Source organism: Felis catus, chromosome D3, assembly GCF_018350175.1.
Source record: "Felis catus isolate Fca126 chromosome D3, F.catus_Fca126_mat1.0, whole genome shotgun sequence".
Taxonomy (NCBI): domain Eukaryota; kingdom Metazoa; phylum Chordata; class Mammalia; order Carnivora; family Felidae; genus Felis; species Felis catus.
Genome location: NC_058379.1, coordinates 81416047 through 81442229, shown reverse-complemented (window position 1 = coordinate 81442229; position 26183 = coordinate 81416047). Strand labels below are relative to the sequence as shown.

The 26183-nt window shown below is 40.0% G+C and overlaps 1 protein-coding gene across 1 annotated transcript; it reads right to left on the bottom strand.

Moving 5' to 3' along the window:
- Nucleotides 1-146: 146 nt before the first annotated feature.
- On the bottom strand, nt 147-24342 carry SERPINB10 (serpin family B member 10). Its single transcript, XM_003995247.4, has 8 exons — nt 24187-24342; nt 20151-20327; nt 18004-18066; nt 17178-17315; nt 15327-15444; nt 6316-6458; nt 3242-3397; nt 147-1229 (listed from the first exon to the last, which is right to left on the bottom strand). The coding sequence occupies exons 2-8, from the start codon at nt 20316-20318 to the stop codon at nt 825-827; spliced, it is 1191 nt and encodes a 396-aa protein (XP_003995296.2). The 5' UTR covers nt 20319-20327; nt 24187-24342; the 3' UTR covers nt 147-824.
- Between the last annotated feature and the right edge of the window lie 1841 nt (nt 24343-26183).

The following is a 26183-nucleotide window of genomic DNA, read 5'->3' as shown; positions in this document are numbered from 1 at the left end:
AAATAAATAAATAAAAAACCACTGTCTTAAAAAAAAAAATCTTCTTATAACTTACAATACATATTATATCAATTAGAAATTTGTTCTGCTTCATAAAAATGTTAAAAGCAGGGATGTTAGCATGACGACACTTTTACACATGATAATTATTCTTCATGAAATGTTTATTTTTGAACACTTTTCCATTCACAGCAAAGTTGCAAAGATAATACAGGGAATTCTGTGTACTACTAACACATTTTCCCCAGTACTAACACCTAACATTATCATTATACATTTGTTCAAACTAAGACGGCAATTAATTGTTAATAACTAATCTCCATATTTCGTTTGGATTTCACTGGCTTTTCCATTAATGTCAACATAAGTATTTTTTTCTTAAACACTCTGCAGAAAGGGTGGGAGCTTCATTTTACAGCAGTAGTTTCTGAACTATCAAAATTACACTCCTGAGAAAATTCTGGCTTATCCATATATCACCTTTGTGAAGATTTTTCTTCACTCAATGAGGCATGTGAACCATAAGTGACACTGATAATACAGTGACCAAGGAGTTCCGAAATGGTAAGACGCTCAATTGAATAACATAGCACTTCTGAAATGTAAATAAAAGTCACATCAAGACAAAATGTTAAGTGGTAAAAATGGCTGTATAGGTATGAAAAAAATCACTAGAATGCATTATTTCAAGGCTTATCGGCTAACATTTGACTGTGAAAAAGATACGAGCTATAAGCTGATTTTTATTATAATTGTGTTTTTTCCTCTTTTGGTGCACTTTCCACACTGTAAAATGGTCTCATTTGGTGAGAGAGATACATGGTTTAGGGGGAGCAGAATCTCCCGTAAAAGAGGATGCTATTGGTTCTGTTGTGCCTGATGAAGAAGAGGAATGGGTGATTCGCATTAAATTCAACGGAGGGGAGTCTGCTTCGAAAACTCACCTCACTCCCAGTGCCAGCTGAAGCCTCTGTACCTTGTTCATTTATTTCTACAAAAGACTTGTGGAAAACATTGGACAGAAATAAGTTTCTGTCCATAGACATTCCTGAGAAATCAGCTTTGCCCTGGTTAAAGGCGTCGCTCATGCCCATACTGCTCAGGGTCGACTTGAGGTCATAGGTCTCTTGGAGCGTGAACTTGGGGAGATACAGCTGCACTTCACACAGCTCCATCATGTCTGCGCTGGTCCAACCGCTCAGCTTCTCATAGGTGATGGCCTTTTCCAGCTGTGGGTGTGGAACAAGAAGGAGAGAGTCAAAGCAGAGGGAGGAATATTGGGTGGGCGAGGCCTCGGGATAGAACAGACATGAATTACCATCACTCCCGTTACCCCGGGTAGCAGAGCACACACTTTTGAAAATTATTTCTGTAATGAAATGCTTCACACTGTTGACCTACAGAATCTTTCTTTTGCAACTTAGTAGTTCTCAGGATACAGGGGAACTAGACTTTGATTCAAAATGGCAGTACTTTTGCGTCACCTGGGTGGCTTAGTAGGTTAAGCATCCGTCTCTTGATTTAGGCTCAGGTCATGATCTCACAGTTCGTGAGCTTGAGCCCCACATCAGGTTCAGTACTGACAGCATGGATCCTGCTTGGGATTCTCTGTCTCTCTCTCTCCCTCTCTCTCTCTCTCTCCCTCTCTCTCAAAATAAATAAATAAACATTTAAAACAATGACAGCACTTCTATAACAGTAATGCAAGACATCAACTACACATGGAAATGCAGTAGAAATATTCATTTAGATTCTGTCTACGCAAAAGCATAACCTTTGGAAGAAATTGTGTGCCAGGGTACAAAAAAAAACATATTTGTTACATTAACATGGGAGACAGTTCTTTGAAAACAAAATCTGAGATAAGATAAAATGTCACAACAATATGAAATTAGTCACTATAAGCTATGCGAAAAAGAAGTGAAGGAAAAGTAAAGAAAGGAAACTCTCCACATCTTAAGAGTAATGCCTTTTTTAGTGTAGTTTTGAGAGTGTTTATCTCCTCTTTGTATTAAAAATTTTTTAAATAATAAATACATATACATCCATATGCATACGGATATATCTAAAAAATGTGCTTTTTAAAAAATTTTTAAGTGTGTTTATTTATTTATTTAGAGAGACAGAACACAAGCAGAGGAGGAGCAGAGAGAGGGACAGAGAGAATCCCAAGCAGGCTCTACCCTGCCAGCACAGAGCCCAGTTCAGGGCTTGAGTTCACAAACTGTGAGAACGTGACCTGAGCCGAGATCAGGAGTTGGATGTTTAACCGACTGCACCACATTTTTAAAAAATAGCATGTTTGTTTCAAAACACTTGCTTTTGCTGCTCTGAGAGTTTTCTACACCCAAGCATTGCTGTCAATTACATACTCGTAGATGGTGTACATTGTTAATCTGACAGCATATTCAGCTCAGGAACCTGCACTCTTAGGAGGAAAGGCTTATCTTATAAGGGTGTGAGCCTAATGGCTTAGTGTCCACACTTGGTCTTATTTTTACCATCCTCTCTGGCTTCATAAATTTTATGATACAATTTGGAAATCTTTTCCACCTTCTTGCAGGACTGTGGAAACTTTTAAGTATAAAGAATCTGGCATACATGAGAAGTTACGCGCCGTGCAAATAAAGCCAGGCCACTCATTGCACGAGAGACTAACATTCAATTTAAATTTATGAAGGGCTCAGAACCATGGTCTGACCAAAGTTCTGTCCACCATAATAGAAATTTGGCTGATAAACAACTTAAATAATGCTTGAAGGAGGTCCTGATACAGACTATTTCTCCTGAAGACTATTTACATGATTAAAAAAATTTTTTTTAAGTTTTGGCAGTCAGTATCTTGTTTAAAAATGTATATCTAAAGCTAGATCGATGCAAGGGATTTAAAAAAAAATTAGTCTCCAATTAGGTGGGCTTTACCAGAGGAAGAAGAAAGACCCAGACTGATTGAAAGATAGATCAATGCACACAGCTTTGTGACAGGCACTCTGTTGCTCGTGTGGCTGTTTGTTTAGCTACCCAATGCTAGAGCCTGTAGATTCCTAGCCTTTCTGAGGATAGTAATACCAAACTGACAGACTTTTAGAAAGCTTAAATGACACTGTGAAGGTAAAGTCCCTAGGGCTCCGATGTGTTGGTTGCCTTCCTCTACAGGAATCAAAGAACAAGGAGATTATGTCTTATATTTACCCCCAGAGCAGTGAACACTGAAACCACCTTCACATCAGACAGACTGTACCTGATCCAGTCCTTCGATATCTTCTGGCAACAGGATGAGCAGGCTAAGGTCACGGCTGTTATAGTAGAGTTGGAGGCCCATGGCCTGTGGCTCTTCAATGTGAAAAGCTTGGAGTTTTGTTTTCATGGACATCATTTGCACTGGTTTGCTTACACTCTATGGGAAGTAAGTAGCAAAGATTGGTGTTCCACCAAATCTTTAAATTATTTTTATCATAATTCGTGCCCAGTAGTCTGAGATACTGGTAAAATGTGATTCTCTGCAAAATGCTGAATAAAGTTATTCAGACCTTGCTTTCTGGAAATGTGTCCCAGTGGAAACCATTATCCATAAGTGGTGTGGAAGTTTCTTTTATAACACTATTGTGGCAACCTCTGTAAATCATAGCAAGATGGATCCTACTGAACACCTAAAAAACTATATAATCTTATGTAAACTATGCAAATGTCAACGATTCAGAAACTGAATAAGGTGTATTTCACATGCAAGCCATTTGAGAAAGTAGTTTAGTGTCATAAACACTGCAATTTACTAAGAGAATAAAAAGATAATAGACTAGGAGGAAATATTTGCAAAACACGTATCTGATAAAGAGCTGGTATCAAAACATACAAAGAACTTTTATAAAGTCGATGATAAAACAACCCAATTTTACAATATAGGCAAAAGACATGAACAGATACCTCACCAAAGGAAGACACGTAGTATTTGAAAAGATGCTCAACCATATGTCATTAGGTAATTGCAAATTAGAACAATGAGACACCACTACAGACCCCTTAGGCTGGCTAAAAGTCCAAAACACGGACAATATCAACTGCTGGCAAGAATGTGGAGCAACATGAAATGTCTTTCTCTATCAGTGGGAATGCAAAGAACAAACCCCTTCAGAAGACAGTTCTTTTGATAGGTTCTTACAAAGCTAAATGTAGTATTACCGTATGATCCAGGTGTGCTGGTATGAGTGAAAAACTTATGTCCACAAAGTCTTGTGCACAAATATTTATAGCAGCTTTATTTATAATTGCCAAAAACTTAAAGCAACCAAGATGTTCCTCAGAGGGCGAATGGCTAAGCAAACTGCAATACCTCCAGTCAGTGGAATACCATTCGACAATAAAGTGAAATGATCTATCAAGCCGTGGAAAGACAGGGAGAAAACTTAAATACATATCGCTTAGTGGAAGAAGCCAGTCTGAAAAGGCTACATACTATACAATTCCAATGATATGACACTCCAGAAAAAGTAAACCTGTAGAGACAGTAAGAAGATCAGTGGTTGCCAGGTATTTAGGAGGAGGGATGAGTAGGTGGAGTACAGGGCATTTTTAGGGCAGTTAAACTATTCCGTATGATACTATAATGACAGATCCATGACAAAAAGCATTAGTCAAAACCCATGGAACTGTACAAGACCGAGTGAACCCTAAATGTAAACTATGGACTTCAGTTAATGAAAAGGTATCAATATTGGCTCATTACTTGTGACAAATGCACCACACTAAGGCAAAATGCTAATAATAAGAGAAATTATATGGGGAGGGGGGGTGTAAGGGAACACTACTTTGCTCTCAATTTTGCTATAAACCTAAAAATGCTCTTTAAAGTGTCCATTTTTAGTAAAGACAATGGTAAAACAAAAACAAAACCCTGCAATTCAGATATTGGGAAATATGTCATTTATCCATTCTATATTGCCATATGGAGCTAAATGGCAATCACAAAGCCCCACCCTTCTGCTAATGTAGCGGCCATATGACTAGAGCTGTTGGTTCAGGATACTTCATGATACGGTGATTGTTTCGGGGATGAGCACATGAATGGCACAAAATAGAGTCTTCCCTGGGAGCCTTCTGTTAGAGCTAGCAGCAGACTTTATCTACCAGGGTTTCGGAGCTAGAAGACTGACAAAGGGGCAATCATATTCCCAGGTCGTGTGGATAAATTGTATCTTCAGTATTAGACTCCCTGGACCTCTCAATTCCTCTCAGTTACACAAACTAATGCTAATACAATTCCCATTTCACCGGAGCTAGTTTGGAATGCTATTTTTATCACTTGCAACTGAAAATCCCTTGTGGATATACTAAGCCAGGTAACTATCCAGCTCATTTCTGGCTAGTCTATTTGATTACATGTTCAGTCCCTTCCCCATCTTTATCCCGCTGATTATGTAAGAACCATCTATTGTACACATCCACGTGATTGCTGCAATAGGTCCCTGGCAACACTGTTTATGTGACACGAGCCACTCCAGGACCAAACAGCTCCAAACAAATGTTGGATAATCAATTCCTTTCCTGGGAATTTAAAATGAGATCTATCAGAACGGTCTCTAAAACAGAGACAGTGTTGTGAGTAGACAGATTGTGCCATTGTGGATGGGGAAGAAGAGAAAGTTAGATTTTAGCATGGTGTAAGAATGATGGGAGAAACAGAGTTGAAAAGGTAGAGACTGAGTCTTGTTTCCACTCAAGTTCCAAGGCCCAGCCACATCCCAGCCCTTGGATTCTATGAGATCTATCTGTCACCTTATATTAGTCTCCCTTTTTGTTGCCATCGGTTCCTATCACAAAAATAAGCATGATGCATCCTAACGCTAGGAGAAAACTCAATGAAAGAGATGAGATTTTTAGATTTGTATTTCTTTTACTTTTGGAAGTGTAAGAGTTTGGTAGAAGAGAGTATTTCTCTGGTAGAACAAGAACAGAACTTATAGTGAAGAGTTGGGGTTACAGTTCTGGTAGGTTTCTGACTTAGACATGACTCTAGTCATGTGACTCCAGCCACTTAGCCACCTGGGAAATAAATATAATAACTACCTTATGTACTCTATCATAGCCATAGCAAGGACTGAGTGATAAATCTGTGAATAGTCTATTTTAAGAGAAAAAAAAACAATGAAAGGGGAAATCCCAAGTGTGATGGATTTGGGAGCTTTTAGTTCAGCCATCCCTGTCCTGGTAAGAAGCAGAGTTATAGGAACACATAGTCAGAAAGAAGAGTGAATTTACACTAGAATCTCCTTCACAATGCCGTGTAAAAGCTCATGCTGATTAGTAAGAGATTTCTACCTTGTTTATTCTGAAAGGCTTTTCTGTGGTATTTTGGACTAAGAATTGATGTTCCCAGATTCCTTTAAAGTACAGGGCGTTCACCAGAACCATTCTGGTTGCAGAATTCACAGCATCATCAGGTAGGAGATTCACAATTTTTCCTAAAAGAGCAAGAGGACAGATTACAAATGGTATCATTGCATCCTGGCAATATGCCACACTTATAAAAATAATAATTATGGGATACTGTTAAGTGATAATATCTCATATCCACCAATGATCGAAACTGGGATGTTAGCACTGATATACTATTACTAACAGAGCCTATTTAAATTTCGTCTATTTTTCGAAGAAAGTCCTTCTTCTGGACCAAAAATCAATCCAAGATCTCAAGTGGTGTTTGAGTGTCATTTCATCTTAATCCCTTTGAATCTGGGACAGTTGTCATTCATTCTTTGTCTTTCATGACTTTAACATTTTTGAAAAAAGTTTGGTAGCATGTCCCTCAATTCTAGTTCAGATTTGTCTGATGTTTCGTCAATTGTTTCCACCGAGAAAGATACGTTAGTTCCTAACAGCCAATGCCTGTAAATGCAATCTTATTTGGAAACAGGGTCTTGACAGATCAAATCAAGTTAAAATGAGGTCATACTGGATTAGGATAGCTCCAATCCAATGACGGACGTCCACACAAGAGGAGGAAAATTTGGACATAGACACAAAGAAAGGACAAGTCTTTGTGAAAACACAGACACGGGACAGACATAAAGAAAAAATTATGTGCCAACAGAGGCAGAGATTGGACTGAAGTGTCCATAAACCAAGGAACTTTCAAGGATTGCCAGTAACCACCAGAAGCTAGGAGAGAGACATGGAACAATGCCTTCCCTACAGCATTTAGAGGAAGCATGACCCTGCTAACACCTTGATTTCGGACTTGCAGCCTCCAAAGCTACGGGAGAACACCCTTCTATTGTTTGAAACGAACCAGTGTGTGGTAATTTGTTATGGCAGCCCTGGGAAACCATCACAACCACGGAAGTGATGTTGTGTCTTTCTCAATGAATCATACCAGGAAATATATGATGTTCATATGTCCCATTAGTAGTGATATTAACCTTGATGATTTGATTTCTATAGGTTTCTCAGTGTAAAATTATGACGTCTTCCCTTTGTAATTAATAAGTATCATGTGGGGAGATACTTTGAGACCATACAAATTTCCTGTATTCACCAAACTTTTGCTCACTGATTTTAGCATTTATTGATGATCTTGACTGAAACAATTATTACTGCAGTTTTTGCCAAATGGTGATTTTCAATTTCCACTATTCCTTCTACATTTATTAATTGGAATTCTACTATGAGGAAGAACTTTCCCATCTCCTTCTTTTACTTAGGTATTCAATAATTTATATCCCTATAGACACATGCATATTTGTTTTACTCTGTGTCTTATAATTTATTACTATCATTATTTATTTTGTTTCTCAAACTGTCCCAGATTTGGCTATTGGGAACTTCCTCAGCTTGGCTCCTATGTCCATTTGACATGTTCCCAAATATTTTGAGCACTTCCCTACATTCTGGTACCACAGTATATCCTACGGTTTGTCTGGTGCTTTTTAGGAACCCTGGTTACTTTTTTGAAAGGATGGTTTTTAGAAATCAAGATGTGAATGTTAGCTATGCAGATTACTACTGGGGTGTCATTGCTCAGCAGGGAAAGCTAGGAAATACATATATTATACACACATCTGTAAATATTTTCATATCTATATAATTCTCTTTCTTCTTACCTGTTAAAGATGAGGAAGTCATATGGATATCACCTGTTTCAATCCAACACTGTGGGGTTTATGCTCACTTTTTTTGCTTTTCCTTATTTGTAATTCCTTTCTCTGTCAACTAGAAACCTGGACCTTATTATTCCCAATATATTTACTTATTTGCTCAATCCTAGAATATACATAAAATAGGTTCAGAATGGCTAATCCATTCTCCTATGGAAAACAAATTTGATAACTAGGGTACAAGATTTGTATACAGTTCCCTTTTTTAAGCCTTAGATTGATTACGTAATGAAAATATTGTTTTACTAGGACAAAGATTTGTTCAAAAGAATAATTCTGAAATGGGATTGTAAGCCAAGAAAAGATGCTATTGAAGGACCGGAAGTTTTGAAGAGAAAATACAGATGGATTAGACTGATAGGTGAAGCCACAGTGTGTATGTGCACACACACACACACACACACACACACACACACGAGGACTACTGAGGAAGTCCAAGTGTTATCCAGGGAGTTGGAATCTCAAAGGCCACGAGCAATGGAGCTTGTTGGGAAAAGGGGAATATCAATAAGATTGAGGGAATTATTTCATTTACAGCAATTTTTCTTAGCCTTGACTGTGAATTAGAATCACCTGAGGATTTAGAAATACTGATGCTTGAGCCTCACTTCCAGAGACCTGAATTAATTCACCTGGAGTTGGGCTTAGGAATTATTAGATGTAGTTTCAGTAAATTTAGTTTCACCTATAGTGAGGACTGAGAGCCACCGGTTTGAAGACTTTTGGTCTATTGGCCTTTTATACCTCCCTGCGTGCCAGCAATGGGTAGCAAATATGTTAGCTTGCAGGTTAGTGCAATGAGTAAGGACACTGCCATCACAGTAGGGTTAGGACATAGAGGGATTGCTGAATTGCATTTTTTAAAAATAAGGATTATATGTAACACTTGTAATAAAACTTTAAAAGTAAAGAATAACTAAAATTAGGGGCATCTGGGTGGCTCAGTCGGTTAGGCGTCTGACTCTTGATCTGAGCTCAGGTCATGATCTAACAGTTCTCAAGTTCGAGCCCTGCGTTGGGCTCTGTGCTGTACAATGCAGAGCCTGCCTGCGATTCTCTCCCTCTCCCTCTCTCTCCTTGCTCCCCTCCCTCAAAATAAATAAATAAACTTCTAAAAATGTTTATGAAAGAACAACTAAAATTAGGTCTACTAAACTTCTCAGTTTCCCTTTACTTTTACAAATGAAAAGTAGGTCTGGAAAACGATAGTAAGTGAGTGAAATTTAATAAAGCAACAGTGAAACGAAATCCAGAGCTCTGGTCTCCCATTTCGAGTGGCTTGCTGGTCAACTGACTCCAGGTAGGGGTGGGAGAGAAGGAGACACCCGATTTGTAGCCCGTGTCTGTAGTGTCAATATTCTCACCATGTTGATTTCAAGCTACCAACGTGAAGTCACTGAAAGAGGGATTGGGAAGAGATGGGTACAGACAGCCAACGGGCTCTGCGAGCCTGAACTATGCCACATGCACCGCCTGCTGCAGTCCTCACAGGGGGCACATCAGAAGCACCTGTGTGGCTTTTAAAAAAACTTCTAGAGGGGCACCTGGGTGGCACAGTTGGTTAAGCGTCCGACTTCAGCCAGGTCACGATCTCGCGGTCCGTGAGTTCGAGCCCCGCGTCGGGCTCTGGGCTGATGGCTCAGAGCCTGGGGCCTGTTTCCGATTCTGTGTCTCCCTCTCTCTCTGCCCCTCCCCTGTTCACACTCTGTCTCTCTCTGTCCCAAAAATAAATAAATGTTGAAAAAAAAATTTTATAAAAAAAAAAACTTCTAGAGATTCCAGTAGATCTGAGGTACGACTTGGACATGTCTTTTCAAAACAAGACAAAACAATATCTCCCTCACCTATGAAACAGACATTTCGGTTTTAACAATTAAATTTGAATTCGATTTTAAATGATAATGTCAAAACTTTCTGAAACACGTTAGCATCTGTTTTTCTATCTTATGAAACACAGCATATTAAACTTAATTTAAAATGTCTTTGATGGTTCAGGATGGGAAGGCCATCTACATCCTTTTTTTTTTTTTAATCTTCATTTTTGCACAGAAGCTTTACATTTTAAAAGTTCTGGGTCATTTTTAACCAATTACTCTATCATGTGATAGAGCCGCGGGTGCAAATAGGGAACGTATCGAGGATTGGGTTTGCACAGACTTATCTCAAGTTGACCAAGATCCAGATGATGTAAGCTTTATTGCATTGTTCCCTGGGTTCATATGCTTTCAAGGAAACTAGCCTCTTGAAACCTCTAACCACATGTTAGAACATGTACAATATAATTATTTTACAAAGGATGTAAAAAATGTAGTTAAATGCAACTTTAAAGTAACACATAGAGCCAAATTTGACCAGGATTTTCCAACACTCTCGAGAACTAACGTCCACCTACTGGCTCGCTCATTGCACGCGTCCTTGGTAGTTTTAGGTATTGGGAAGGACAATCTTTGAAGATTTTCAGGGTTAAGTCCTGCTGGGCACCGAGTTATTAATGTGACACTAGAGTGCCCCATGTGCCAAGCAGATGATAGATTTTGAGATTACAAACACGGAGACAAACATGGATCACCAACCCCCACTTTTAAGGAGTTTATAGACTATAGGGAAGACAAATCAGGAAACAATTGCAACATTTAACAACACTATCATTGAGTGATATGTGTGTGTCCAGCGTATGTCCCAGTGATATGTGTGTGCCATGTATGGCCCAGCAGTCCATATGACTACTTGAAAGATGACCTATTTGAAAGCAGAAGGAAAGAAGCTTCCTTCAGGTGGCTCAGAGGGAACGCAGTCATGCCAGAGTTTCTAGCAACTTTTCTTTACGGATGTGCAGAACTCTGCCTCAACAAAGTTCCTGCCTAGCTGGTTAAGTCCTTACCTTATCTGATGTTGAATAGCCCTCAAATAGCAGATGTTTCTGTTCAATATGTAAAGAGAAAATATAGAAAGATTACAGCTTTCTTCCTCTTTAGAAGAGTCCGCTTCCCCTCTCCCTACCGGACCACATAATAGGCACTGGGTTAGGAATTTGAGACCTCAGATTTAGTTCAGCACAGACTATCCTTAGGCCCACTTCTGTCATACTGAGTACTTTTGCCTGTATAATCCCATATGGTCCTCCTGCTAACTGAAACACTGCAAGTACTCAATAAAGACTAGTTGACCTAGAATTCGAAAAACAGGCTTACTTCTGAATGAATCCAAATTAGATGTAAGTTAAGTAAAATGGTCACTCTTGCCTCACTATGGCTTTTGAGTCACTAATACAATGAAAAAGGAACTGAGAATTCAGGGCTGCCAACTTCCTCAGTTTAGTTCAACAAACAGTAACGTTCTGAACGACTGCTATGGGTGGGCCTGCCGTGTGTTAGTGATTCACCTCGAATCAGGCAGCATCATTGCACTTGGGTCCTTCAGTCTAGTAGGGGAGGCCTCAGCAGTTAACTTCAATAACAATATGGCGCCTGTCAAGGTAAACTTTCGCACCGAGTACGATGCGAACAAAGAGGAAGACGCTTAGCGAGGCCTGGGAGCCAGCAGCTTCTTGGAGGATATTACACCTGAGGGAAGCCTGAGGGGTTATCCCATGCCAACAGAGGGGCTGGGAGTGGCAGGGCAGGGCAGGGCAGGATGTTTCAGATAGAAGGAAGAGCTTACGCAAATGCACGGGGTCATGAGGTGGCACAGGGAGTTCTGGAGACTCTGTGGCACTTGGAATTCCTGAAGTACAAATTCTGAGTCAGAGAATGACAAGGGTTGAAGTGGGGAGACAAGCAGGGCTCTAGGGGCCTGCTGGGCCTTTTATGTCAGTTTAGGGAGCTTGAACTCATCCTGTGGGTCATGGGGCACCATGATGGTATCGGGTTCAAGAGTGACATTATCTCCCTGGTCTAATTCACATTATTGGTACATCATCTGGATGGCTGACAGGAGATGAGATTTGAGGGAAGCAAGAATAGAGGCAGATTATTGTATTAGCACAGATCAAAGATAACCAAAGCCAAAAGCAGGGGAGGAAGAAACTGGAAGGAAAAGTGAACTGAGAAACATGTAGGAGAAGGCAAAGGAAAGGGGAGAGCTGAGAGCATCTGTCAGATTTCTGGGGTGAGCAAGAGTGTGCATGCCAGCGCACACAATCACTGAGATGGAGAACGAACACACGAGGAAGACGAGGTGTGGCAAAACCATTCTGAGGTGTGACTTCAGGTCTGTTGAGTTTGAAATATGTGGGGCCCTCAGCAGGCATGTCTGGCAGGCATATATAATGAGCACCGAAGTTCCAGGGGTACGCCTAAACATTCCACACACTTGGATGCCATGCTAAGGCTTAATTATTAGTATTCATTAATAATCACATCTTTCGCATTTCTTTGTGAGATATAATGGACCGTCAACAGTTATATCGATTTAAAAGGCAGCTTGGTCTGTTGAAATGAGTTCAGACTTTGGAGCGAAACTGACTTAGATTGGAATCTTATCTTGCTCTTACCTCTGAAGATTTAAACTCTGTGATCTTGGACACATGAATTTCTCTAAAGCCTCAGCTTGCTAATTTCTAAGATAAGGATTACGGTAAAAGACTGCTAGGTTGTCTACGAGAGTCTTTCTACTATTTCCTTTTAGAAATAGAACGCTTGTGTTGTTAATTTTAGCCATGCTGACAGGTGTGAGGTGATATCTCATTGTAGTTTTCATTTGTATTTCCTTGATGATGAGTGATGTTGAGCATCTTTTCATGTGTCTGTTAGCCACCTGGAGGTCTTCTTTGGAAGAATGTCTGCTCTCGTCTTCTGCCCGTATTTAACTGGATTATTCATTGTTTGGGTGCTAAGTTTGATAAGTTCTTTATATATTTTGGATACTAACCCCTTCTCAGATAGGTCATTTGCAAATATCTTCTCCTATTCCGTAGGCTGCCTTTTAGTTTTGTTGATTGTTTCCTTCTCTGTGCAGAAGTATTTTGTTTTGATGAAGTCCCAATGGTTTATTTTTGCATTTGTTTCCCTTGCCTCAGGAGACATACCTAGTAAGAAGTTGCCACATCCAATGTCAAACAGGTTACTGCTTGTAGGATTTTGATAGTTTCCTGTCTCACTTCACACCAGTCAGAATAACTAAAAAATTAACAACACAGGAAACAACAGATTTGGGGGAGGAGGTGGAGAAAGGGGAACCTCTTGCACTGCTGGTGGGAATGCAAACTGGTGCAGCCACTCTGGACAACAGTATGAAGATTCCTCAAAAAGTTAAAAAACAGAACTACCCTACAGTCCAGTAGTTGCATTACTGGGTACTTACCCTAGTAAATTTTTGAATAGAAAAATATAATTTGAAGGGATACATACACCCCAATGTTTATAGCAGCATTCTCAACAATAGCCAAATTATGGAAAGAGCCCAAATGTCCATCAACTGATGAATGGATAAGGAAGTGATGGTATATATACACAATGGAATATTACTCAGCCATCAAAAAGAATGAAATCTTGCTATCTGCAACGAGTTGGATAGAGCTAGAGAGTATGCTAAGTGAACTAAGGATCAGAGAAAGACAAATACCATATGATTTCACTCAGATGTGGAATTTAAGAAACAAATGATAATAGGGGAAAAGATGAGAGAGGAAAACCAAGAAACAGACTCTTAACGATAGAGAACAAACCGATGGTGACAGAGGGGAGTTGGATGAGGGGTGAGTTAAATGGGTGATGGGGATTAAGGAGAGCACTTGTTGTGGTGAGCACCGTGTGTTGTATGGAAGTGACGAATCACTAAATTTTACACCTGAAACTAATATTACACTATATGTTAGGCAACTGGGATTTAAATAAAAACTTAAAGTATTTAAAATTAAAATTAAAAAAGAAATAGAACACTCAAATTTTAGGTGAGCATGCGGCTACGCATCTAAAAACGACATCTTAGGGGCGCTTGGGTGGCTGTCAGTTAAGTGTCCGGCTTCGGCTCAGGTCGTGATCTCACGGTTTGTGAGTTTGAGCCCCACGTCAGGCTCTGTGCTGATGGCTCAGAGCCTGGAGCCTGCTTCGGATTCTGTGTCTCCCTCTGTCTCTGCCCCTCCCCTGCTCATGCTGTCTCTCTCTCTCTCTCTCTCTCTCTCTCTCTCTCTCAAAAATAAATAAACATTAAAAAAAATTTTTTTGTAAAGTTTGTAAAAACGACATCTTATAGGGGCACCTGGGTGGCTCAGTTGGTTAAGCGTCCTACTGGCTCACATCATGATTACGCGGTTTGTGAGTTCGAGCACCACATCAGGCTCTCTGCTGACATTTTTAAAAATGACATCTTATAGATCTTTATTACAGCAAGTCTAGGGGGCCAACTATCCCAGTTCGCCTGGGACTGAGAGACCTTTAGGTGCTAAATCCAGGAAAATCTCAGGCAAATCAGCACAGGTTGCTTACCGAAGCATAAAGTACGCCATGTAACTGACTTTGGGATATGAGTAAAACTGTTGCGTGAAACAGGTCATGTCCTTAAGAGCAAAGAGGCTTTCTTCTCTCCATTTCCTACTGACTATAAAATGACAAACATAAGAATCATCGTAGATGTAAATATGAAAGCCATGTTTTCAGCATGGCAGAGCTGACCCACTAGTCTGGGTCTCCGGATGGCCTCGTGGAACAGACTGCTTATTTCCATTTTGACTATTATGTGAAAGAAAAATGAGCTTCTATCCTATCATTAAGCTACTGTATTTCAGGTCTCTTTGTCACAGCAGCTTAGCCCTCACTCTAACACATGGCCTTATTTTGAAAATTACTTAAAATCACATGACGTTTTTAAGGCCACAATTTTGTTATTAACTACTACCTATTTTTCTTTAGAAATCACAAATGTAGCAGTGTCCTAAATTTCCTTTTTGCATTTTTCTACTTTTTACCCCTGGACTTCTCTTTAGATTTACTGGGATATAAGAATTCCTTGTCCACTTAGTAAAGGGGGTATCTTGACTTTTAAGTTTTGGAAAAGACTAATTGAGAGAGCTGTGGATCTCAAAATCATGGGCATGAATAGAAAGACATGTTCTGAATACCTGGAACGTGGCCACAGTTCTACTTACGAAATACACATACTTACACTCAATGCAAACTCAAAAAAAATACAACAATGCTTGGAGACAGTGCTCTGTCAAGCACCCTGGTGAAAGCTTACCCTCAGTCTGGCTTTCGACCCAAGAGTTGATCTCCTTTCGGATTTGTCCAGAAGCTCCCACAAAGTTAACAGACTGTGGCTCCGCACCAAAGTATGTTTTCATGTCTTCTAAATATTTCTGGAAGATATAGGTAAAATCTCCGTCTGTAGAGTTTATCCGAAACTGAGAAATCAAGTCTACTGATGGACAGGTGCAAACCCCCACCTCGTTGCCCCTTTCTGTCTTTCCATACTCCCATTTTGGTCGAAAACTAAATACTTCCTCTCTAAAACTGGGATGGGCACTGACTCGCCAAGCAGAAGCCCAGATGGGGAGGGAGGCCTGCCTCCCACAGTTCCGGAGCATCCATGCCCTGTATTTATTCATGCCTGTGAAATGGGGCTGGAATGAAAAGAGACAGGATTCTAGGAATCCCAGGACTGACCCCAGTGAGCAAGAGTTTTTTTGCGGTTGCACTTGGCTTTCTGTAGCAGAGATGGAGCCTAAGTGAAGCCTGAAGGGTCTGGCAGCTGGCCCCTGGGACTCTGAGTGCCCATGAGCCCATGTGGGCCCCTGAGGAAAACTCTACACTGCCGTGGAAATTGATCTCCAGGCATGGCTGGAGGTTCAGCGGGCTTTCTGAGGGAAGAAAGCTGGCCTTTCGGCCTTTGATGTCCACCCTGATGGCAGTCATATAAGTGGGCTGTAGGGTTGCTGCTTGTGGGAGCACCTGCCTCGGGAACACAATTTATTCCTCAGGACAGCTGTCATACTTCTTATTTTTATTACTTTATGTAGGAATCGTGTGCAGTAAAAAAAAAAAAAAAAATGAGTTAACTCAGCTTCCAGAAATCTAAATTCTGTAGAATTTATAATCTGGTAAAAAAAAAAAAAAATTGAAGAGTCACAAGGCACCATTCTTTGTCTTGACTCATGGCTTCTGATCAACCTGTGTGAGCACATCCAGGGCTGGTGGACACTTTAAAAGATGTATCATTTTGTATCTCTGTGTCCTTCTCATCTCTCAGTGCCCACCGGACTCAAATACCTCCTGCTTCTGGATCAAACCCGAATGCACACGACTACCAGTAACAGAAATGTCTTTAAGACCTTGTTTGGATGCTTTCATGCCTTTTGTAAGAATAACAAAGCCCAAGTCCCGAACTTCCCAGAATTCACCGACTATGGTCAGGGATAGCATTACTGGGTACCACAAGGTACTTCATCTCTTACATTGTTATCCCTCTACCCTATCTGATCTCCTTCCCGTCTGCCCACTGGGCACCCGCTCTCTTATGAGATGGGCTCTGAGGAGCCTTTGAATCTGAAGCAAGGATGAAATCATGGTCTGCATTGAGGGGTCTTGACCATCAGAGAAGGAGAGAAGTTGGTGTTATTCTATATTAAGAGTGTTTCCTACAGTCTCAAAAGTCATGTTGTGAAATGACTTGTCTGATCCCGAAGTCAGCTTTGCTCTTGAGGCCGCAGTCTGCAGTCATACGTCCAGGACGAGTACCTCCTTTTGTTTCTGCAGATTAAACCTCCTGAGTTACTCCACTTGTTTGTTCCACTTCCTGTGAAACAAATGCTAACCCAGAGATGAGACAAACCACGTTTCATGTTCACAGGCTGTTCCTCGAGTGTACCCCTTTATTCTAGACGTAAAGATCTGATCGCTAGATCTGGTTTGAGACTATTGGTTTCCGTTACAATTAGACATTTACGGGTGCTCCAAAAGGTTGTTTACTAGAAATACTGACCACATTTGTTAACTTTGCCCCTGGGATCTCTAGAGAAACGTACAAAGAGTTTACTGATTGGTCTCGCATGGCTCTTTCTTTCCCATCAGCTTAAAACATGTTTGCACTTACGGTGTGAAATGGGTAAGTTTGCTCTCCATATATCGCATTGGCTGTTTTAAGAGTGTAAGCATTGCTGGGATTGTTGATTTCCGAGATGAGTGCCTGGAAGTGAGAGTGTATTTCTTCAACCTTGCCCAAACCGAATTCCTTTAAAAGAAAAGGGATTAGTCAAATAAAAATGCCCAACAGAAACTGTCTATATATGAACAACCTGTATTAAACTGAAATGATTTGGTGCACTGCATACAAAAATTGAAATTGATTGCATGATGGACAAAAAATGTCTTCTTTAACGTTATCAGTGCAAGAATTTAAAAGTTTTTGGGGCTTTGTTTTCTTCGCATTTAGTTTGGAAAGGCAAGAACAAGTTTGAATATGGGGCAGTTTTGAAAGGGAAGAAAAAGGTGGAGAGAGAAAAAGGGAAAGACTATGACTCTTCCAAAAAGTGTACACATTTTTGTATTTTGGAAATTTTTCTATAATTTTCTGATATCTAAGAATTTTTAATATTTATTTATTTTTGAGAAAGAGAGAGAGAGTGAGAGAAACATGAGTGGGGGAGGGGCAGAAAGAGAGGGAGACAGAATCCAAAGCAGGCTTTGCACTGTCAGAGCGAAGCCTGATATGGGGCTCAAACCCATGAACGGCGAGTGAGATCATGATCTGAGCCAAAACCAAGAGTCAGACGCTTAATTAACTGAGCCACGCAGGCGCCCCTATGCTACTTTCCTGAGAAAAGTTACCTATTAAAGGGTGCTGAAATTTGCCACAAAAAGACACATGCTTCAAGTGTTTTCTCCTTGATCATAAAATAGATATTAAAAATAAAACATACCATCTTTCTTTTCTTTTCACTTTCAGGACAAGATTTGTTGTCCTGGTCTCTGAATTGAAGCACCTGTCATTTGAACAAAAAGGCAATATGTGAACACACTTTGCAAAGATGTAATCATGTGAAATACTTATCAGTAAATACAAGTCAGTCATTTCCATCCATACAGAACATATAATTAATTAACCCGGGGAGGGGAGGGCTCTGATTTCAGTTAACTAATGCGAATGGATGAAGTCATCAGCGACTTTTAAATAGATTTTTGAAACTCCAGTTTAAGTAGCTAGTCTCTTTCTTCCAATACTCTTTACAGGACATTGGAGATGATGTTGGGAATACCCTTAGAGGTAACCTTCCCTCGTATTCCATGTTTTATTTTTTTTATCCGTGGCTGTTTTGAAAACTAGGTGTTCTGTTGAGAGCATCACTTAGACAATTTCGGCAAAAGCAACCATTGCTCTAGTTATCTAGAAAACTGAGGGATTTTAGTTGTTTATTCTAGTTCAGTGCTTCGGTTCTCATTGTGTACCCCCCGCCCTTTGACATTTATAGACACACTCTTTGTGTTCACCTCAGCATTTCCTTTGGAAGTTAACAAGGAGGAGGTGTGCATGCTTGTTTCCTCTGAAGTGTGCAACAGTAGAAAACAAGGTAGAATTCCATCTCTCACATCCTGGACCCAGCTTACACTAAGAAATAAAGTCTAGTTTACCAAAGGTTATGCTGACACAAAGTAACAGACAGGGGTACATGAACAATTCCATCTCCATTGCAAACTGAAGCTGTTGATATTTAAGTAACATTTAAGTAAAGCAAGGGTGTGAAACACACAATCACATATTTATGTGAAATGGACCCAAATTGGAGTCCACCAAAGATTGCCTATCACATTAATGGTTAAACCTTTTAACAGTTAGTAATGATCAACAAGTCGTGAACGAGGATTTTGTTGTTGTGTTTAAACTATGCGATATCATGTGAACCAAAAGAATAAGAATGATATCCTTGGCTGAAACTGACAGAATATATATTCTGCCTATTTTACTCAGGATTACTGGCTGTGCCCTTTTCCATATTTGGCACAGAGAAAACTACCTTGAGTGGAAATTCTGTCACTTGTCCTTTTGATTATTGCATGATTTAGGGCTGGATTTACTATTTTATATTTTTTTGTTTTAAAACACACACATATATTTGTATGTTTGCACATTTGTACACATAAACACATATATGGATTTTTAATTATATTTTTGCGATCTATGGCTATACTCACGGGTACACACACACACACACACACACACACACACACTATGCCTGAAGATGCTTGCAGCAAATCAATAATCGTTTATATGGTAATATTGTTTCATTATTTTAATGCTCTCAATGAGCTGTTTAGGATCATTCAGACAATGAGGGATTGAATGAAGACACAACCAAACAAATCACAAAGAATAGAATTCACTTGATTTTTCTATTTGTGTCTTCAAGAAAATCCTTCTGAGATCGGAAAGATGATGACAATATTTAAAATATGAGCCATTCAAATACCATCTGATTTTGCTCATCTGTAGAATTTAAGCAGCAAAAAAAGGAACAAAGAAAAAAGAAGACAAAACAAAACAAAAAAACAAAAAACCAGTTCTCTTAACTATAGAGAACAAACTCGTGGCTGCCAGAGGGGAGGTGAGTGGAGGGATGGGTGAAATAAAAGAGATTAAGAGCTCATTTTGATGAGCAGTGAGTAATGTGTAGAATTGTTGAATCTGAAACTAATATAATACCATATGTTAACTTCGCTGGAACTAAAATTTTAAAATAAAATAAAATGAAGTATGAGCCATAACTTCTTGAAATATATTAATAATCAAAATTAAATTGTTTTTGATGTTGAACCAAACTTGATAATGTTATTGTTTCTGTCTGATCTTGCTAAAAAACACAGGCTCTTACATGGTTTCTCAAGCAGCAGTTTTCTAAGCAATTCTCTTTCCAAGACTTCTTTTTATGGCCTAAGGAAACGTTTAAGTGTCTCTTTTGTTTTGAAGGATATGGCCGTACAATGGAAGCTATTTGGATTTCAGGAGGCAAATGATAAGAGTCAAAGAAAGCATTTGGTTTGAGGGCCACAGAGGATGGTCTCCCCTACTCACCTGGGCTATCTGGGCTGCAGTGGTACCCTGGGTGCCAAAATACACCATGGCCAAGGAGGTTGAGATGCCCCAAGGAGAAAAGAAAATATTTTTGCCCTCAGCAGATTCAGCTATCTTTTTGCTAAAATCCAGGGCAAATCGGTTGATTGATTTCACTAGAGAGTCCATTGGGAAAACCTAAGAAAAATAAAGTAGGGATGGAAAACTTGTTAATCCTCTCCACTTCTTTTACTTCTGAAAAAAGGATTTGTTGGCAGACACAAATATCTCCCTTTAATCACCCCTTCCTGCAATGACAAAAATAAATATTATCGAATTCGATTTTATGTAGTATATAGAATGCATATACTTCTATCCATTATGTACATATATGCTTCCATTCATCCTTATACGTGTACCTATTCATGACAGCTGAATGAACTGTAGGAAAATTCCACACCAACACTATCCGTTTACATACTAGAAAACTGAAGTCCAGGGGCACCTGGGTGGCTCAGTGGGTTAAGGTCAGGTCACGATCTTGTGGTTCGTGAGTTCAAGCCCCGCGTTGGGCTCTACGCTGACAGCAGGAAGCCTTGGGATTCTCTCTCTCCCTCTCTCTCTCCCCTTTCCCCATTCATGCTCTAAATAAATAAATAAATAAATAAACTTAAAAAAAAAAAAAAAGAAACCTGAAGTCCAGAGAGTTTAAGGGAATTGCTCAAATTTTAGCATGAAGGCGTAACAGAGAACAATAGGATGCTGTCAGTTGGCAGCTCCGTGTTGAGAAAACCACAACGAAAGAGGTAGTGGAACCAGGTCTCGGGCGCTGTTAGCCCCGTCCTTCTTTTCAATGCACCACGTGACTGCTGACTTTCCGCAGTAGGTGAGAAATCACTATACATCGTTCCAAGAAACTTTATGCTTTTTATCACTTACCTATCGCCCATATTTGTACACGTTTTAACCCTATTTACTCATTCACGCCGTTATGTGTGACATTCCCAGTTCCTGGAATGCCTTGACCCTCCTTGACTCTATTAAAATCCAATTCTGTTCGAAGTTTCTCTTTTTCTTCAGAAGCTCTAAGGGTATGTCCCAAAACCTCATTTTTTGCCCCCTGCTTGACATTTCTCACACCACTAGCTCTGTCTTCGTATGTTCAGAGCTTTCCAACTCCAGAGGAAGTTCCTTGAGAGTGAAATTTTCTGTATGTCCAATGACACCTTGCTCCGGATTTCACACAAAATGGATGCTGACAAATACCTGTTTATTACTTCTTTACAATGTTTGTTGTTTGGCCTCCAGCCACCATACTTTCTTCATTTAAACTTGAAACCATGCACAATTTAGTGGGAAATGCTCTTAGAGAAGTAAGGAACTCCAGGCTCTTTGCCTTTACTCCCACTCACTTGAGAGTCTCTGAAACTGGTCTTTTTGAACAAAAGAGCTCAGGTTTTCTCATTTTTTTTTAAATTACATTCAACCTCTAAATTTCACCTCGAACTACACTGACATTGTAAGTCTTTTAAGACTTGGGTTCTATCAAAGAAATAACTACTTCAATCTGTTGTCATTTTATAGCCAAATAATCTCTCAAACTGGTTAAGTGATGAAACATAAATCAAATTCCTAGACCTAGAAATTCCCAGTAGCGCCAATGACCGTATAGAACTTCATCTTACGCTAATATCACCTAGCCCTCAGAACTTTAGAAAGTCCAGGAGTTCTCTCTGGTCAAACAGCTGAATCAAGGGAGAGGCATGTGTAGGCAAAGTTTTGGTTTCATCATGAATTGGATTAACGGTGATCCCATTGAAATCCCTTCTAACTGTAGGCTTACATCTAATTCCAGACTCTAACTCCTGCCTCAGTTGTAGCTTCCGCTTACTGCTGAAGATGATGATAATCCTAGGCTAATATTAGTTGACTAAAGAAAAAAACCACAACCCTGGGGTTGCAGTAATTCGAAACTTGCCAATGTCTATTTTTTTCTTGATAGATCTATTGCCATCTTGGAAATAACCTCCTTGGTCTCTTTACAGCTGTGTTCATTCAAATGATGCTCTGTTTACTGCCTCTATATCAAGCTTTATCTCTTCAAATCTCATGAATTACATTCACATGAAAAATGCTTGAGTCTTCCAAAATGTACTGACCATGAAGGGAGGAGAGAGTAATATCTTTGGGCCTGAGATCTTTGTCTTTCTACCTATGGTTTACAGTTATCCTAGAGTTTAATTCTTTGCAACGAATTCCTGAAAACAATAATTTTCTCTAAGGAAAGAGCTAATTTCTCGTGCAAAGTTAATATCCAGTTATCTTCAGCTTCATTAATTCTCTTGTTAATATCATCATTAATATATGAGGTATAGCCCAGAACATAAAAGAACAATTCCTGCCATTTTTTTTTAACAAAAAACCTTGTAGAAGTGGTAATCCATTAATGAAATTTGACCCAAGAGTAGAAAGTACCTTCTGAAGGAGGCAGAATTTTAGGATGATATTTTACAGGAAATAATTGATCCATACAAGGGTTAGACAATGATTTTTTTCAGGGAAGAGTATAAACGTGTAGGTCGGAATCCTACTATGCTATTTTCAGAATAAATTATTCTTCTGCAGTTTTCAAGAGTTACAGCTGTATCAGCTTACATGTATATAAAGATATAAAAATGTAACACACACATTATATATGTTACATATGTAAATTTCAACCTGTCAAGGGCTTAAAGAAGAAGCTGGAGAACTATGAAAATAATAAAAGGACAGTGTCATTCATCAAAATATCACATCATAGATACACACAGTCCCAAAGAACCTCCCAGTCCCCTCTAATCCAATTGCCTTGTTTTATCTGCTAGGCAACTAAGGCCCAGAGAGGTTCAATGTGCTGCCCCGTATGCACAGCCAGCTAAGAGCAAAGCTATCACTGCAACCCCATTCTCTGGACTCTGAATGCCATTGCTTTTGTCATCTCATTGTCTTTAAGATTTTAATGGTAAGGGGCACCTGGATGGTTCAGCGTCTTGCTCTTGATTTCTGCTCAGGTCATGATCTCATAATTCATGGGATCAAGCCCTTCGTCAGGCTCTGCGCTGATGGCGTTGAGCCTTCTTGGGGTTCCCTCTCTCCCTCTGTCTCTCTCTCTCTCTCTCTCTCTCTCTCTCTGTTCCTCCCCTGCTGTGCCTCTCTCTCTCTCTCTCAAAATAAATAAACATTAAAAAATATTTTAATGGTAAAAGGGAGAGATTGTGTGATGAAAGAAGGTGAACAGGAGGAGGAATAAAGGAGAGAAGATGGTGTGAAGGAGGACGGTGTGGGAAGGATCCTCGCCCTGTTTTCCATAAGAGGATACTCAACGCTCCTTGCCTTCCCGGTGATACTGATGATACTGCCTACTTTGTGGGGCTGTGTCTACCAGAAGATAGCATGTCCCTCCACCACTTCTATATTCACCCAAAGCCATTTTCTAGGGGAAGCAATAGTTTGGGGTGTTTCATGATGAGTGCATAGTGGAAGATTGGGGTTTAGACTCTCCACAGAAGAGAAGGAAACTAACAGTCCCTGGTGTGTGGTGATCAAGACGGGATGTCGGCTGGGAGATCAGGGACGAAAGCCAGACCATTAGTTCCATACATTAATGAGTGGCCTCAAATACATGTTGCCAGACCTCTCTTCTAGAAGGGTTAGAAGGGTTGGGGCTCAATTATTCTAACAGTACTCTATTTCTCTTTGCCTAGGTTGACGGATACGGAGGTCGTCCATCTAGAAATGTGACTAAAGGAGATTCCGTTTACAGTTTCACCATTCCTGGTAAAACAGTAACTCCTTTTAAATGAATGCTCTCTCTCCCCCTTTGCCCTCTTTCCCCTACAAACTTTGAAGCAGATTGGGGTTAAATCTGTCTGACTCGCACAGAATTCTTGAGGGGATGAAGCTTTCTTTACTTATTATTTCTGTCTGAGGGAGCTCTTGATCATTTGTTACTCACCTAGGCACTTCAGCAAAGGGGAAAATAAATAAACACTTTAAAACAAAGAAAGTTTTACCATACCTTGTTTTCTTCCACACGAGCAGAACTGGCAAGTGGCTCCTTCTGTAAGCGATTGTGGCTGAGTTAAGTAACTTATAACTGTAGAAATCTTCTTTAAAAATTCTAGCACCTCCCTTTTCTTAGCCCCACCCTCTGATTCACTCTCAGAAGCCCAGACACTCTTCCTTTCAAGTTTATCTTGGCCTAGAGCTCAAATAAAAAGAGCTAGATGATTATGGTTTTGCCTGAATTACTTAATTAGCCACATTTTCCACGTCTGTTCGCATGTAGAGACCTGAACGCTGACAAATTGTAACCCACACTTTCCTTGCTTAATCTCTTCTCTAGGCTGCCAATTGGCAGCAATTATAGTGGTTTTCCCCAGTAGTCTTCTTAACTAAAAAAAAAAAAAAAAAAAAAAATAGAGGGGCACCTGGGTGGCTCAGTCCATTAAAAATCCGACTTCAGCTCAGGTCATGATCTCACAGTTTATGAGTTTGAGCCCCACATCAGGTTCTCTGCTGTCAGCATGGAGTCCGCTTCAGATGCTCTGTCTCCCTCTCTCTCTCCCTGCCCCTCCCCGCTCACTCTCTCTCTCTCTCAAAAATAAATAAACATTTAAAAAATTGCAAGAATTAAAAGTTTTTTAAATAGAAAACTCCAAATCAGTGGAATGGTAATGGGCAGTAAAACAGAAAATATTATGGGTGAAATATTTGCTGTTAAATCATCAAAACTGCTTTTTTTTTTAAGGTGCCGTGTGTGAGAGGCATCCGAGGAACATCGGTCCTCTTCTCCCTTGGCGTGTTGGTGTGGAACCCGGGCATAACTCCAACACGTTGGATGTCCATTCTCCCACCCCAGGGACAAGGGGACTGGATCAATGTTTTAGACACAGTCACTGAGTCGGATGCTGGTTCATCATTTTTTGATTATCTTTTACTTCTTCCTATGAATGTCCCCTCACTCCTCCGTATTTATTCCACAGGGAAAACAATAGTTGTTGTTTCATTTTCTACCGCTGTATGCCTGTGCTTGGCAAGGTGGTGAGAGGAATGGAGAGCAGGAAGGACCGGGGGAACATTCCAAAGGGATCGAAGGAGAGAAGGAGCCTCTCTCCTTATGACAGATTTGGAACGTCCTTCATGCACTTTGCATTTGCATCTCCATGGGACACATGTCTTGTGGGAACCTGGCTCAGCATGTGACATTTGAATGTTAGTGGGGAACCCAGCACCGAGGTTTTCTCTGGACTTCACTAGAGAATGTGACTTGCAGTGGGAAGTTCCGTGGTGTCTGCCTGACGTGTGCTGAGCAGATAGTAGTATCCACTGGTGCCTCCAGACTATTTTCAGCTGAAAGTATCACATGGAGGCTGGAGATTAAGGGGGCTTCTTTATCTTGACTGACAGCGGTTCACCGGGGAGTGACTTGGGCTGCGTTAACGCACAGCGTGGAGACTGGCTGTAGTTCATGTTGCACTAAATGCATCAATGTGGATTTTGCCAAACTGGCCGAGAAATTGTTTCATCTTCAGTAAAAGTCACAGACTAAGTTTTGCTCATTTGTTTCCCCTAACCCATCTCCAGATCCCTTTCCCACTTACCTCTCAAAGTTCATATAGGTATACTCTCCCCGTCATTAAAATAATGGTTGTGCGTTATTCTGATGCCTGTTTGGGGGTGGGAAGGGAGAGAAAAAGAGGTAATAGTCTCCTTAGTTAACCATACAATATTATTAACCCAATTTTGTTTGTTGTTATTTATGGCCTGCCCTATGTATATGTGACGACATGTACAGACATTTCTAGTAGGGATGGAGAATAGGAACCATATGAATGGGGAACAAGAGTGAGAAGGATAGTTTTTGCTCTGGGATTTTTATGATATTTGGCATTTAGACCATATGAATGTATTAGATATTCCAAATAATTTTGAAACAGAAAGAACTCCAGATGCATCAATATTCTTCTTTTTTTTAATGTTTATTTATTTTTGAGAGACCGCGTGAGCGGGGAA